Source organism: Kogia breviceps, chromosome 20 (genome assembly GCF_026419965.1).
Source record: "Kogia breviceps isolate mKogBre1 chromosome 20, mKogBre1 haplotype 1, whole genome shotgun sequence".
Taxonomy (NCBI): domain Eukaryota; kingdom Metazoa; phylum Chordata; class Mammalia; order Artiodactyla; family Physeteridae; genus Kogia; species Kogia breviceps.
In genome coordinates this window covers 5,367,494-5,382,844 of record NC_081329.1, presented here as the reverse complement: position 1 = coordinate 5,382,844, position 15,351 = coordinate 5,367,494, and the positions used below count along the sequence as shown (strand labels likewise).

Below are 15,351 nucleotides of genomic sequence, written 5' to 3'. Positions count from 1 at the left end.
CACATTTCACATCATGACTCATTGTGTATGTGCATGTGTACAAAACTGAAACAAAATTTCATGAAATTATCAGACTTAGTACACTGATCAATTAAAAAACATAGTCAACACCAAATAACTTTATTAATATTTAAATATAATATTAAAACTTCCAAAATAAATATAAACATAATAATTTGATACAATTTTCTCAATGAGACAATTGGCCTTGCTTGAAACATACAAAGACAATATTATGCATGTAGTCACTGCTCTGCTGAGTTGACTTCTTTCCTATATTTTTAGGTCAAAGTAGAAAGTTCTGGTTTATGCAAATAGATCTTTGTGAATGGCATAATATCATTACTTTCTTTCTACCTAGCATCTCACCCCATAATGATGATAAAGTTAAATAATCATTTTTCTGTGTTAAAGGTCATAATAATTCAGTTCTCTTTTTGAGTCCTGAGTGTAGCTCAATTACCGATCATGTTTTTGAAAGCTACTGCTGGATATATTTTCCATATTCAGCCTTTTCTCTAAAAAATACTGGTTGCAACTTTGAGAGAGTAAACTGAGATGTGACAGTGTCACAAACTTTACTTTTCACAGGGTTTCTTTTCAGTGTGTAACAACAATATTGAGAAGTCATAGGCAACTGTATTTAAATCTTGCTTCCAATATAACAATAATGATGCTTTTTGGAACCTTTGGATATGTTCGACATAGATTGAGTACGGCTTTTCCCTTTTCAAATTTAGGTCGTTAGGAATGCTGAAAACACCAGAAAGATTCACCAATTTTGTTATGTAACTTTCGTCCTAAAAAATATTTACCAAATATTTTCAGCTAGGAAAATGAGCATCTCCTTCCCAAGTTCATATATGCTGCTTACTATTTGCACTTGCAGTGACCAGTGAATCTCAGTATGAGACAGTGAGTAGTTTGCTTCAATCTCTGAGCATAATCTTTCAAAAAGTCATCTATTCAGTGAGCTTCCATTAATATAAGTAACAGTTTTCCTTAAGGTTTTCGATACTCCAATGAGAAAAAGCCAAATTCGGTTTGGTACAAAGCTTTGTGGTGTATAAACAGTGATTAATAGCCTCAGTCAAGATTTCATGTTTTTCTGGTCATACCCATTTCTCCACCGATCACAGATCCTACGGTTTTTCCAGTATTGTTTGTATTGATCAACAGTGCACTTTCCCAATACTTTAAATACAGCTTTGTGTGAGATTAATTTTAAACAACACAATAAACACTCCTTAAAATTCTTTCCATATTTTATGTGACATAAACTAAAAATGTTATACAATGCCACTGTGCCTCTAAAGTTGTCACACAAAAATCTATGCTGGACTGTAACTGCATAATAACAGTTGCTAAATGTTATGCAGAAGGACAGATTAGACAGCATATTATGGTATCGTTACCTAGTGTGTCCACTGATTTCTCATCGAACACCATATGCATCATATCCATTCATGGTGGAAGAGATTTCTGTTCACCAGCTGTGTGCACCATAGCTTCCTTTGCCACTGAATATACAATTAAATAAGACATTTTCATTAACATTTGTAGAATGATTAAATAATTGTGGTAACAATTTTGATCAATTTTATATATTCTTTCCTTCTTCTGAAAAATTTCAGAGTAAATTCCTCATGTTTTCAAAGATCTTCATTTTCCTAATTGGAAGATTGAAAGTTTTGATATTTTATTTGTAAAAATTATGAATATTTTTGGTCATTTTTAAAAAGTAATCCCCTTTTAAATGGCTTTTGACTCCTTTTTTTCTTTTCAGAATCCAGTTTAAGCAAAGTAGAAGTTTGCATTGTCAACTTTAAAAAAAATAAATATTAGAACTTCCACCTCTGGCTGTTGAACTTGAACATGCCTCTGTATTCTTTTTACTTCATCATTCTTTTTTCTTAATATAAAAAAAAGTCACTTAAAAGAAAATGAGTATTGTACACGAGTATTGTATTGTTTAAATGTAAAAGGTTAAAAAATTGTCACCAACCTGAAAAATGTCACACTTAATAATACACTTTCAGAAAAAAAAACCCAAACTGTTAACAGTGGAGAATAATACTGCCTGCCTATCTCAGAATATTGTTGGGAGAATTAAATGAGTGGATATTTGTCGAGCTCTTAGAAGTGCTTGCGTGGGACAAGCCAGTATGGCAGTGTTTTCTATTGTAACTACATGACATCGTTTCTGGTCCTTTCTCTTCCTTGCTGTACTTCTCAAAACACACATTCCGAGAGCCATCATTCCGGTGGCTTCCTTCAAGTGGGCTGTGGTGGTTTGACCCATACAGCATGTCTTATCCCTTATTGGGGAAATTCTACTTCTGTTAATGTATCCGAAAACCAAACAGCTTTGCTATTGGCTTTATTTATGTACTCATTCATTCATTCAGTGAGTATTTATGGAGTTCCCATGTATATCAAGCCCTGGAACAGTTTGTTTTTTCTCTCTCTCTTTTCTTTAACATCTTTATTGGCGTATAATTGCTTTACAGTGGTGTGTTCGTTTCTGCTTTATAACCAAGTGAATCAGCTTTAGTTTCTGCCCCTTGGCACATTGTAGGCTGCTGATACAAATTGAATTTACGGTCAGGGAACAACTTTCAACTCTGTGTCTTTGTTCATAGCATTTCCTCTTCCTGGGAAATACTTCTTGACCCACGTATTGAAACTCTGCTGTTCCTTCAAGGTGTAATTCAAATCCAGTTTCTTTCCAGGGCAGTAGCCCAAACAGTCAGTCACAAACCCTTCTACACATAAAAATCATTTGGAGAACCTTGTTGAAAATCGATTCCTGAGCCCTAACTCCGCACGATCTGATATGCATATTCAGTTTGATGATTCCGATTCTATGTCGGGAGATTCACAGTCTGTCTCCTGAGTCACAAATTCACCATAACATTTATTTCATCTCTTATTTATTTGATCACAATAACAGGAGATTAACAGTTAACTTTCGTATTTTGTCTTTTAGCTTAAAAAGGATTTTTACATGCATCATTATTTTTTCTTGCCCAAACTTTCGTGTGAAACAGGTGGTCAGCTATTTTTAGTCATGTCTATTTTATGTGAGGAAATAGGTTTACAGAGGTAAAGTGGCTTGTTTAGATCATCCGAGGCAAAACTAAGACTTAAATCTAACTCCTGATAAGAAGTAGTTTGTGGTGTTAATTTTGTTGTTATTAAATCCTTATAGTAGCATGCAACTTTTCATAAATGTAATCCTTATCTCCCCAATTTATACTTAAGATCCTTTAAAGCAGGAATTGTCTCCTATATTAACTTGTATACCTAGAACGCCTAAAGCAGGTCTTACACACAAAAACTTAGTAAGAATTTATTGCTTTAGTATATAGGTTTCTGAAAGAAAGAAAGAACTCTATAAATTTCTTTGAGTATGTGAAGCATATGATCATATTAGTAGTTTTAAACCAGAAACTATAGGTACTTTTTCATCCAAGAAGTACCCTCCATATGTTTCCTGTAGCGTTTAGGGTTACTTTATAAATCAAATTTACAAGTAAGAAGGTCATATTTTTTAATAATGAGCACAGTCTTGTATTTTAGTTGTTTTAGAAAGGTAGGATGCAAGTAACATTTAACCGCCACGTTTCCCTACTTTGTATCTGTATTTAATTTATTCCAGGGACGCCTGCCTCTCTCAGCTGGTGCTGGAATGCAGATGACACAGTGGCGTTTGCTTCCCAGAGAGGCCCACTGTTCCTCTGGACCATCTCAGGACCAGACAGTGGCGTGACTGTACACAAAGAAGCCCATAGCTTCCTGTCTGATATCTGTCTATTCAGATGGCATACCCAAAGAAAGGGGAAAGTTGTCTTTGGTCATACTGATGGAAGTCTATCAATTTTTCAACCAGGTAAGAATTTTACTAGTCAGGTCTCTTACATTTTATTTTTCTCAGCATATATAATTTCTTATCTACACAGCATAGAGAGTTAACAGTATTTTAATTTTTAAATAACAGTTGTGCAAATATTATCCAGCACTATGCCAATTCCAAATAACCATTGGAAGTAAATCTTATTTGTAAGGCATCGTAGTACATTTAACTGAGCTCTGCAGATTTTACTTTGAGTTACTAACCCCTGTCAGGCATTTGTCCTGCATTTTTACTGTTTCAAGTCAGTTGTTTCATTCTGCACATTTACTAAGAAAATGGCCTGAATGACAAAGGACCTACAGCTGGATTATATAATAACTTATTAATACTACTCAAAACTATTTTCCCACCTGCTTGTAAAATACCATTTGTCACAGCTCCTTAGCAAAGTGTTTGAACTTGGGATAAAAAGGAGCAATAACTCCTTGTAGCCCTATTAGTTAATTAACATGGCGCAAAAAAAAAAACCCCAAAAAACAAAAAATATGGCGCAGTGGAAAGGTCTGAGAAATTAGTTTATTTTTAAAATTTAAACAATAACAAAATATATAATAAAAAATTGAAAAATTAGATGAACAGTTCTCCACTTATAAGTAAGCACTGCTGACACTTGAAAAACGTGCTTTCAGCCATCTGGTATCCCTGTTGATGGATGTGACTTCTGGTTCACTAGGTAGCTGGATGAAAGTGCTGTTTCAGGACTCGAATAACTACTTTCCCAAGACAGATTACATTCAATCTATCCGAAATTAATAGAAGAAAGAAGAAATTGAAATCGAACAGAAGAAACAGTGAACATCCAAATAAATCTTTTCTTTCCTTAGAGAATGATCTTTCTAATGTTAAAAAAAAAAGGCTACATAAATTATTGATAAAGTCGGGCCATTTTATTTTTTTTTTAATTTTTTTTAACACTTTATTTTTTAATTTTAATTTTTTTAACATCTTTATTGGAGTGTAGTTGCTTTACAATGGTGTGTTCGTTTCTGCTGTATAACAAAGTGAATCAGCTATACATATACATCTATCCCCATATCTCCTCCCTCTTGCGTCTCCCTCCCTCCCACCCTCCCTGTCCCACCCCTCTAGATGGTCACAAAGCACCGAGATGATCTCCCTGTGCTATGCGGCTGCTTCCCACTAGCTCTCTGTTTTACATTTGGTAGCGTATATATGTCCATGCCACTCTCTCACTTCGTCCCAGCTTACCCTTCCCCCTCCCCGTGTCCTCAAGTCCATTCTCTAGGTCTGTGTCTTTATTCCTGTCCTGCCCCTCGGTTTGTCAGAACCACTTTTCTTTTTTTTTTTTAGATTCCATATATATGTGTTAGCATACGGTATTTGTTTTTCTCTTTCTGACTTACTTCACTCTGTATGACAGACTCCAGGTCCATCCACCTCGCTACAAATAACTCAATTTGGTTTCTTTTGATGGCTGAGTAATATTCCATTGTATATATGTGCCACATCTTCTTTATCCATCGGACCATTTTAAGTACATTTTAAAGAAGATCTATTATATACATTTTTAAGAAAGGTGAGGGTCACTGTCCGTTGCTTCTTTACGCCTCCCCTCTGCACTCCTCGTACACATCCTCTTGCCCTTCTGGCTGCAGTGATTTAACACGGGGAAAGCGCCATCTGTTTAGAGTAGAATGGGGAGGGGCCAGTCCTTGGCTTCCTTAGGATTTGTTGTCTCAGATGCCCTCACCCAGCCTGTTCCGTTCTCTGCACTGGGAGCAGATGCTGGTTGCAGTTGGTCCCTGAGGCTCGCAGTTAAGTGACATAATTTGCAGACTTGCTCTGTGCCAATCAGGTACACACCACTTCCTCTCCCGCATGTGTTCTTCCTCAGCACCTGGGAGGTGATTTGGGGGCAGTAAAGACCTGCCCTGTGGCTGCTCCTCTAGCCTCTCTGCCCTCTGGGGTGTGTGTAGGGACCCTCCCCATATCTCCCTCGGGCTGGCCCACACCCAGAGATTTCACGGGGATCGTGACACGTGCATCTTGCAGAATCCGTGCTGCCGGAGCTCTGAGGAGGATAATGGGGGTATATGCTCTTATTCTGGTCCATATTTCATCTGGGGTATTTTTCATATTTTGTAATCTGTCATTGTGGCCTTCTCCTTTGTCATGGACTAGGGCTTTCTTTTCTAGCTTTCTTGCTGTTATTGGGCATTTTTGAAGGTTTTAATCTGTTAAGACGTTGAGACATAGTATTATGTGTCTAAGCTCTGAAACACTGAGACATTATAGGCTTATTTTGGCATAAAAAGTATAGGCAGGAAAATAAAGCCTCCTGCACTTTTCTGTTTAGGTTTATGTGAGGGTAGAAAGTATAATATTTCAACAGTCTGGCCTGTGTGACTTCCAGAAGAAGCCAGTGTTTTCCCATAACTCAGTCACCTGGCTGTTAAGCAAAGTAATCTGTGCGTCTGTGCCCTCATCATCAAGTGCGGTTTTTCTGGATCCACCCGTGTGTTAGTTTGATAGGGCTGCCCTAAGAAAGTACCACAAACTGGAGGGCTTAGAACGATAGAATTTTTTTTGTCTTATTGAGATAGAACTGACACATATCACCGCATGGGTCTGATGTGTACAGTATGACGGTTTGATTTACAAATCTTGTGAAAAGATTCCCATAATGAGCTTAGCGTCCTCATCTCATACAGATACAATAAAAAGAACAAGAAAAGAAGGGAAAAATAAATTTTTCCCTTGTGATGAGAACTCTTAGAAAATTCATCATCTCACAATTCTAGAGGCCAAAAGTACAAAGGCAAGGTGTCTGGCAAAGCCCTCTGAAGGCGCCAGGGAAGGATCTGTTCCAGCCTCTCTCTTAGCTTCTGGTGGTTCCTTAGCTTGGGGTAGCATAAAGCCAGTCTCCCAGGGGGTTCCTCCTGCATACATGTGTGTCTCTGTGTCCAAATTTCCCCTTTTTATAAGGACACAGTCATGATGCATTAGGGCCCACCCCGGTGACCTCCATTTAACTTGGTCATCTGCAAATACGCTATTTCCAAATAAAGTTACATCACAGATACTGGGGTTTAGGCCTTCAGCATCTTTTGGGGACACAATTTAACCCTAACAAACCAATACAGACTACTTGACTTCTTTATTCTATAGGGTGTTTAGCAATTAATATGCACAAAACATTAGTATAAGCCTGCTTTGTATTTTCCTTACACATGCAAGAGCTAATGGGTCATGAAGGAAACACTACTTGTAAATTCTGACACTACCTTCTAAATTGCGAGTTTGAAACTTTGAGACCATCAGTATTAATCCAGTATTGTTATAGTTTTACTTTTCCTGAAGAGTGGTCACCCTTACCTTCTTAATGCCTTATTGGCATCACAGATGATTCTGTTTCTATGTAACTAGATGGAATTTCTGTCCTCTAGGTTCTTGCAGGAGACTGTGACCTCAAGCTCTCTGCTGTCCTGTCTTTATCTGTCTTGGAAGAAATAACAAATATTCATGGAGGACTGCCCACAGTAACGCAGTTCATCCTTCGTTTTGAAGCAGTGATTTTTAAACTGTGCTTAGTATGTTTGTGGATTTATGTGTGTGTATTGGGTGGGGGTGGGGATGGTAAGTCTTGGTAGGTGATCCAGCTGGGCTGCAAGCTTTCTGCTCCCTTTCAGTCTGAAAAGCACCACTTTATTCTGTATTCTGTATTGGATTTCACATAAAAATTCTTGTGTGAACGGGATTCCCAGGCCAAAAAAGTTGGAAAACTACTGTTTTAGCAATTTCAGGTTATATCATTAAACAAAGCCAGATCTTCAGGAAATCTCTTTTTTTTTAAATCTTCATAATAGAAATGTGTTAATTGAGTTGACTTTGGTATTATTCCAGGGATCTGGGTTAATCAAATTCGCATTGTTTCATTTTAGAAAGGTTGTTGATGACTGTGCCCTATGTGATACTGTGGGGTTGTTTCTGAAAACACACAGGAATATTTATTTCTCATCTCAGTTCTAGGAAAAGTTATGCTCCTGAGAACATTTTTTGTCCGTTGTCTTCTTTTATTTTTATCCTATAGACTTTGTGAATTCTGTAACCTTCCATGATTTCTTTCTTCTTGGCTTTGGCCACCCGATCTCAAAGTCAACATTTGAACAGCTATGTGGATTTCCACTATCCTCATTATTTTATTTTTCAACCCTAGTTTTGCCTTGCCCCAGTTTTTGTTTTTCATAAGAAATTCTTCTTATTGACTTATTCATATCCTATGCTTCTGTTCTTATCTGACAACACAAGTTGTGTAATAAAATAGAATATAAGTAAATAATAAAATAAATAACGTATATAAATAAAACTACCATCAGCTGTTGTTCATACCACTGGATGCAAAATTTCATGGATTCAGTTTTCTGTCTTTTATAATAAGAATGTTGACACCAGATAGAACAGAAAATGATGATATAGTTCATTATAATTTTAACTGTAAGTGTAGGGCTTTAAGCAACACGATTTAGCTTTTACAGTATTTGCATTGCAAATTTTCTCATGTTTTTTGTTGCTGTTTTTTTTTTTTCACATGCTGGAATACTTTTAATGACCATAGATACTAATGGGCACATTCAAATACCTAATAATTACTTAAATAGCTAGTTCAACTTAGGTTAATGATTTTTCTACCTCTCCGTGGTTTGTAATTGATATTCATTACTATTTGTTTTATCAAATAGCAACTTTAAAGATGCTTATTTTGGGAAGGAAGAAGCAAACAAACTTTTCTTGATGGTTATTGCAAAAGTGTGATAAAGTCAAATAAGAGAAGCTTCACATGCACCTTCTATGATTATGTATGCAAAATATCTAAATAAAATACTACCTACCTAAGAATAACATTATATTTAAAGAATATGTTCTGACGAATTAACCTCCAGCCAGAAACTATAAGATTTTTCAATTAACTTTACAAATATCTTATATATACAAGGAGATCTATATTTTCTGCTTTTATAATCTGATACACTGAAAACAGTATGTAACAAAGACATTGCAGGAAGAGCTATGGTATCTTTCAATAGTGTTATTTTAAAAATAAACACTTCTTCAAAGTTTACAGTTCTTAGGAGTAGTTGGTACTTGTGTTGAGGTTGTAATCTGTAAACTTAGTGTTTCACTGCCTTTCTTTTGTGAATGAGAGAACTGTTTAATTGGAGTCCCCAATGGTGCGTTAGCAAAGGCCTTTTTTTCCCGTATCGCCAGTGTGTATATATTGTGGAAGAAATAAGAGGATTGTTTGCTGATCCTTTTCTTCACTTAATTTCACTTGTTTCATCTCCCTGTTTTTCTGGCTGCCGCTTTGTTCTGGTAGCCAGGAGTGAATTATGATATGGCAAGTGGTGGGATGAATGAGGACAGGTGACAGTAAACATTGGTATGCTGTTTATCGCGTGCCCCACTGTTCGAAGCACTTCAGGCAGCTAACTCGTTTACTCTTAAACAAACAAACAAACTCTGAGATCGTTATGTTCTCCACTGTAAAATAAAAAACTGAGCACACGGAGATTAAGTATCTTGGGACTAGGATCTGGACCCAGGCAGCCCTCCAAAGTCTGTGCTTTTAGTCAGAACACGATGTTCTTCCCTTCGGTAAACACTTCCCTATCCCTATGCTGTTGTAACTCAGTGAAATTGTAGTTGATGACAGGGTGATGTATATTATTTTTCTACGTCTTTTTCTTACAGCTTTTCAGTAACAAACAGAAAAACATACAGGGTACTGGCGATTGCCAAAGCAAAGCAGTCCAGTACGACCTTCATCCTTAGGACAAACTCTGATTCCCCTGCATTCCCTTGTCAGTTATGACTTCTGCATAGAAATGCCAGACTTGTATTCCCAGGAGTCTCAGAGATCAGTGGTATGCAAGGAGAAAGTTCATGTGATCTCAATGATTAATCTTATTTTGGAAATTTTGTTTAAAATCATGCTCTTTACATTTTAATAGGTAATAAAAGTCAGAAACATGTTCTGAGACCTGAATCTCTTGAAGGCACCGACGAAGAGGATCCTGTGACAGCCCTGGAATGGGACCCACTGTCTGCCGATTACCTCCTAGTGGCCAATTTGCATCGTGGAATTCGCCTAGTAGATTCGGAATCACTTCGTTGCATAACAACATTTAATTTTCCCAGTGCAGTAGCTTCTGTGCAATGCTTGGCCTGGGTTCCCAGTGCTCCTGGCATGTTTATAACTGGAGGTAACTTTACCCTACTCCCAGAGGTTTAAGTACGTGTACATTCTTTAATTGAATCAGGGAAATTGTACTTTTATTGGTTGATTTTGTATAAAACTTATTAATGTCTCAAACATTATTATTACAGTAAATACCTAGTTTACTTTTATTTATACAGTGCATCATTAACACAATGACAAATAAAAATGAAAAGAAGGCCCAGTGTGCCAGGTTTCTGGTAACATTGGAATATGTTATACATGTACACACACGTGTGCATGTCTGTGTTTGTGTATATACAAAAGACAAAGGCAGTTCAGTTTCAGCCAGGGCAGGGTGACAGTAAAAATACTGGCTAGAAAAACAGTTTTATCTGGAGGAGGAGTCTGTTAGCCGCACTGAGAATTTTGACAGAGTCATGATTTCCTAATCATAAGAGAATTAGCAAAACTAAGAAGTAATGGGGGATGGGAAGGTGGGGAATTTTAAATAGTAATTAGGAATTAAATGACTCTACTTTTACCATTTACTTAGCTTCAGAGAGAGAGAGAGAGGTCTCTGAAGAGACAGAGCTGTTGCAGCTACTGTATAAATACTTCCCATATTGGCTACGTGTAACATGAAAGACAAAGAGTCTTTATCTTTTCAACATTTTTAAAGAAGTCTTTACCTCTTTAAGCACTTAAACTGCACATAGAAGTAGATGGATTCTTACTGATGTATCTTCATTGCCTTTAATTTCACAGGATATAATTAATGATAGATATATATTAATAATAATATATCTTGTTATTATTATTATTGTTTTTGAGCTGAGATTCACATACCATAAAAACCCACCGTGTACACTTGAAGTGTACAGTGTAGTGGCTTCTGTGTTCACAGAGTTCTACGGCCATGAGCATCATTTAAGTCCAGAGCGTTTCCTCATCCCCCTAATAAACCCTGTACCCATCCGCAAGCCACTCTTCTTTATGCCCTGCGCACCCCTCAGTCACTCAGGAGTGTACATAAACCACTAATCTGCTTCCTCTTTCGGTGGATTTGCCTGTTCTGGACGTTTCATAGGAGCAGAGTCATTCAACATGTGGCCTTTTATGTCCGGCTTCTTTGACTTAACGTAGAGTTTTCGAGGTTCATCCACGATGTAGCTTGTGGATGAGCGCTTCATTCCTTTGTATAGATGAATAATATTCCATTGTATGGATATATACGCCAGGTTTTGTGTATCCGTTTATCGGCTGATAGACATTTAGCTCGTTTCCACTTTTGTGTGGTTATGAATGCTGCTGTGAACATTTGTGTGCAGGCTTTATGGGGACACATGTCTGTAGTTCGGTTGGGTGGATATGCAGGAGTGCAATTTTGGGGTCATATGGTGACTCTGCGTTTAATCATGTGAGGAACTGCCAGACTCTTTCCAGAGTAGCTTATTCAGGTCGGATTTTTGAAGGGGGGGGTGCTTTCTAATTAGTCTTCAGGTATGTCAGGGAGTCTTTGTTTGGCTGCAGGTGAGCAAGGAAGCAGTTTACAAACATTTCGAAAGGTGAGGGATAACTTAATGGTAGAGGTGGAAAGTTTTCTGTGGCTGGCTTTCCTAGAGCAAGTGTGTCCCTGGGGTACTTCTTTGTGGTCACATTGTCATAATGATCTTTGTCGGGGACGCTCCCAAGAGGCAGGCGGTCTCTCACCCGAGAAAGGGATTTGGAACAGGAAACGGCAAAACGTGCCAAAATTGAAAGCAAGAATATCACTTGGGCTGTGTCTTTGTCTTATGATATAATATTACTGTGTGAAGGAGGCCAGTAAGTGGTGCTAAAAATCTGGCACGTTGAAATTTTGTTATGAATTTTATATCTAGGCATTTTATGTTTCAAATAAAATTTGTTAATATAATGCTTTTTTTCTTGATCTGACTAGATTCTCAAGTGGGTGTCCTGCGCGTTTGGAATGTTTCTAGAGCAACACCTGTTGATAATTTTAAATTAAAGAAAACAGGGTTTCACTGCTTACATGTACTGAATTCTCCTCCAAGGAAGAAATGTAAGTAAAAATATCAAAATTTGATATTTTAAAATATCGTACTTGCTGCTATCCAATAACATGAGTGATATGTTGATATAAATGTATCAAATACTGCTACTGAAAAGCAAATTTTAAAAAACTGCCTTTGACAATATACGTGCTAAAGGTACCATCAAAGCCACACAATATCTAATATTGCTAAATTAAAATATTTAGAGCAAAGTTACATTAAAAATGCTATTAAATGAGGATATTAAGATAATCTCAGATCTACATGGGGAAAATGAAACAATGATATTGGTGAAAATAAAAAATATCAAGAGTGATGGGACTAAATAAAATTGGTCTGAACTAGGGGACTTTGTTTTAAACGTGGCTCTTTTACAATCTATATGGTTTATAACAAAGTTAAAATAACCTAAACATAGGATCTAGAATATATATTCCATGTTTGAATGTATTGCATGTTTGTCGCAGGATTAGGAGTTAGTATTATAGATGTTCTTCATTTATTTTTGTGTTTTTTTCTAATTACCTTTTATTACTTCTATGATTAAGAAAAAATTATAAAACACATTTAAGGTATAAAAGAAAAATCTGGAGTATGGCGGGGGGAGGTTTAGAATTAGAATGAGGGAAAGGAAATTGACTTCCTATTTAAGTCAACTGGGGTTGCTCTGCATGGTTGGTAATGTTTCTTTTATTTCTGTGTGGATCATAAAAAACCTTGGGGAAAAGAGTTTAGTGACTGAACAACCTAGAGTTATTGATTCCTCCTTACTCACTACTGTCTATGATATACTAAATAATTAGTGAGGCCTGTTCAAAATAATGTTGTTTTGGTTAGCAAATTTAGTATCTAATTTTGTGGGCAATGGCAAGTAGCAGAAAATCTCTGAATTTGAACCTCCAGTCTTTTCACAAATTTAAGCTTTTCCTAATACTTCTAAATCCTGGAAACTGGAGGGTCTAGAAGCATTAGGACTGGAGAAGTATTGATAGTATGCTGGGGACTGGGATATTGTTTATGTATCCTGCATTGTTTGGAACTATTTTTTTCTTTGTTTATTTGCTGTGAATACCCATCTCGTAAGATGACTGAGATATCATAGGTTCTTTTCTTCCTTATTTTTTTTTAATTGCAAAAGTGGTCCAGGCCCATTAGAGAAAAATCAGGAAATATAAAGAAGCACATACTGATCTTTTTATTTTTGAGTCATTCCTTTCAGGTTGTTGATAGTTTTTTATCCCAATTTTTTAATGTAACAGAAAGTGTGGAGTAAGAAAAATTTTGTAAAAACGAAAAACTTTAAATGTAGATATAATCATCAAATTCTGAAAAAAAGATGAATTATGGATAGATAGGAGCATAAAGGGTATCAAAACCACCTATAATATCAACACATTAAAATATGAGAAAACAGTCATGGATTATATTAATTTTAACCAAACTTTCAGCAAAATTCCGTTGAACCAAACAAATGCTTCTTTTGTTATTAATGGTTCATTCTAGTTTGGACTGCCTGTCGTTCTCCAATTCTAAGAAATGAGTATTATCCTAATGAACGCAATAAGAAAGACTTTATTATATGTGAATCGAAAAACACAATATACTGGGAAATATTTATATTCCAGTGTGTAATTAATCTAGATTGGTCTGATAATTTATGGTGGTATCATTATTTTGAATTATATTTACAAGAACATATTTATGTTCTAAGGAAAAGCTTTTTGAAAGAAGGCAAAATATGCGATAAAGAATACAAAGAGGGCTTCCCTGGTGGCGCAGTGGTTGAGAATCTGCCTGCTAATGCAGGGGACACGGTTCGAGCCCTGGTCTGGGAAGATCCCACATGCCGCGGAGCAAGTAGGCCCGTGCGCCACAACTACCGAGCCTGCGCTCCGCAACAAGAGAGGCCGCGATAGTGAGAGGCCCGCGCATCGCGATGAAGAGTGGCTCCCGCTCGCCGCAACTAGAGAAAGCCCTCGCACAGCAACGAAGACCCAGCACAGCCCAAAATAAATAAATTAATAAAATCTTTAAAAAAAAAGAATACAAAAAAAATAAATGAACAAGGAGACATTTATGTAATTGAAAGTTGGGGAATTGAAAGTCTATGAACAGTAGAATTGAGGAAGAAGAGAGAAATTAAGATGCAAATGTATATCAGACAGTTGTAATTCTTAATTTGGGTGCTAAATTAAAGTGAATTATAAATAATCTCAAAAATAATTGTTTTCATTGGATTGAAAATTAGTGGAGGAGAGTTATTAGTTTTAAAAGAAAAAAGTTCACACACATGTGTGTTTGCTTGTATAGAGGAAGAAGTAAGCTGTTACATCAGCACTTTGAAAGAAAATTTTAATTCAGAAATAATCGTGCTGTTCTTTAATTTATGGGGCAATAAGAAACCAAATATTCACCACATATTGTGATTCCTCAGAAACTAATTTTCATTTATTTTGCACTTCTATACACCTCTTTTCAAAATAATATCCCATTTTGTGTATATAAATATATAAATATGGGCAATGCTGCTACAGTACTCCTGTGGCAGAACATCTGACCATTGCTTAAGAGCTTTACTGATATAAATTCTGGATAAAAGAAAACAAAGAGGGGCTTCCCTGCTGGCGCAGTGGTTGAGAGTCCGCCTGCCGATGCAGGGGACGCGGGTTCGTGCCCTGGTCCGGGAGGATCCCACGTGCCGCGGAGCGGCTGGGCCCGTGAGCCGTGGCCGCTAAGCCTGCGCGTCCGGAGCCTGTGCTCCGCACGCAACGGGAGAGGCCACAACAGTGAGAGGCCCGCGTACCAAAAAAAAAAAAAAAAAAAAAAAGAGAGAAAACAAAGAGCGTCTGTGTAAATTAAGTCCTGTGGTTTCATTCCAGCCTATGGGAAGATACTGGCGTAAATGTTTACTTATTTATTTTTTTCTTTTCTAGTTTCAATCCAGTCCCCAACCAAAAATCATTATACATCCTCAACGAGTGAAGCAGTACCGCCCCCAACTTTGACACAGAATCCAGCATTCTCTGTTGCTCCCGGTCACGCAGTGTGCTGTTTCTTGGATGGTGGAGTTGGACTTTATGATATGGGAGCTAAGAAGTGGGATTTTCTTAGGGACTTGGTATGTCTGTGGTCATTCTTTTATACACAATACTTATTTTGTGTATAACATGATGTTTACTTTTACTTATGCATTATTGATGATA

General features: G+C 36.9%; 2 protein-coding genes across 19 annotated transcripts in view; one reads left to right on the top strand and one right to left on the bottom strand.

The window, feature by feature from the left end:
• Positions 1 to 15,351, top strand: part of WDR17 (WD repeat domain 17) — a 78,882-nt gene that overhangs the window by 23,492 nt on the left and 40,039 nt on the right. For 16 of the 17 annotated variants that reach the window (XR_010838481.1, XM_059049544.2, XM_067022562.1 and 13 more), the window contains 4 exons: positions 3,662 to 3,892; positions 9,886 to 10,137; positions 12,034 to 12,156; positions 15,082 to 15,266. Coding sequence is in view for 16 of the 17 variants with exons in the window: in XM_059049544.2 (XP_058905527.1) it covers positions 3,662 to 3,892; positions 9,886 to 10,137; positions 12,034 to 12,156; positions 15,082 to 15,266 (791 nt within the window). In the remaining variant the exon portion in view is untranslated. The remainder of the gene's footprint in view (positions 1 to 3,661; positions 3,893 to 9,885; positions 10,138 to 12,033; positions 12,157 to 15,081; positions 15,267 to 15,351) is intronic. The other variant, XM_067022559.1, reaches the window with a different exon arrangement.
• Positions 4,426 to 15,351, bottom strand: part of SPATA4 (spermatogenesis associated 4) — a 67,305-nt gene continuing 56,379 nt past the window's right edge. Inside the window, exons 10-11 of one of the 2 annotated variants that reach the window (XR_010838497.1) lie at positions 7,253 to 7,376; positions 4,426 to 4,655 (exon numbers count right to left, since the gene is read on the bottom strand). The gene's annotated coding sequence lies outside the window, so the exon portion shown is untranslated. The remainder of the gene's footprint in view (positions 4,656 to 7,252; positions 7,377 to 15,351) is intronic. The other variant, XR_010838496.1, reaches the window with a different exon arrangement.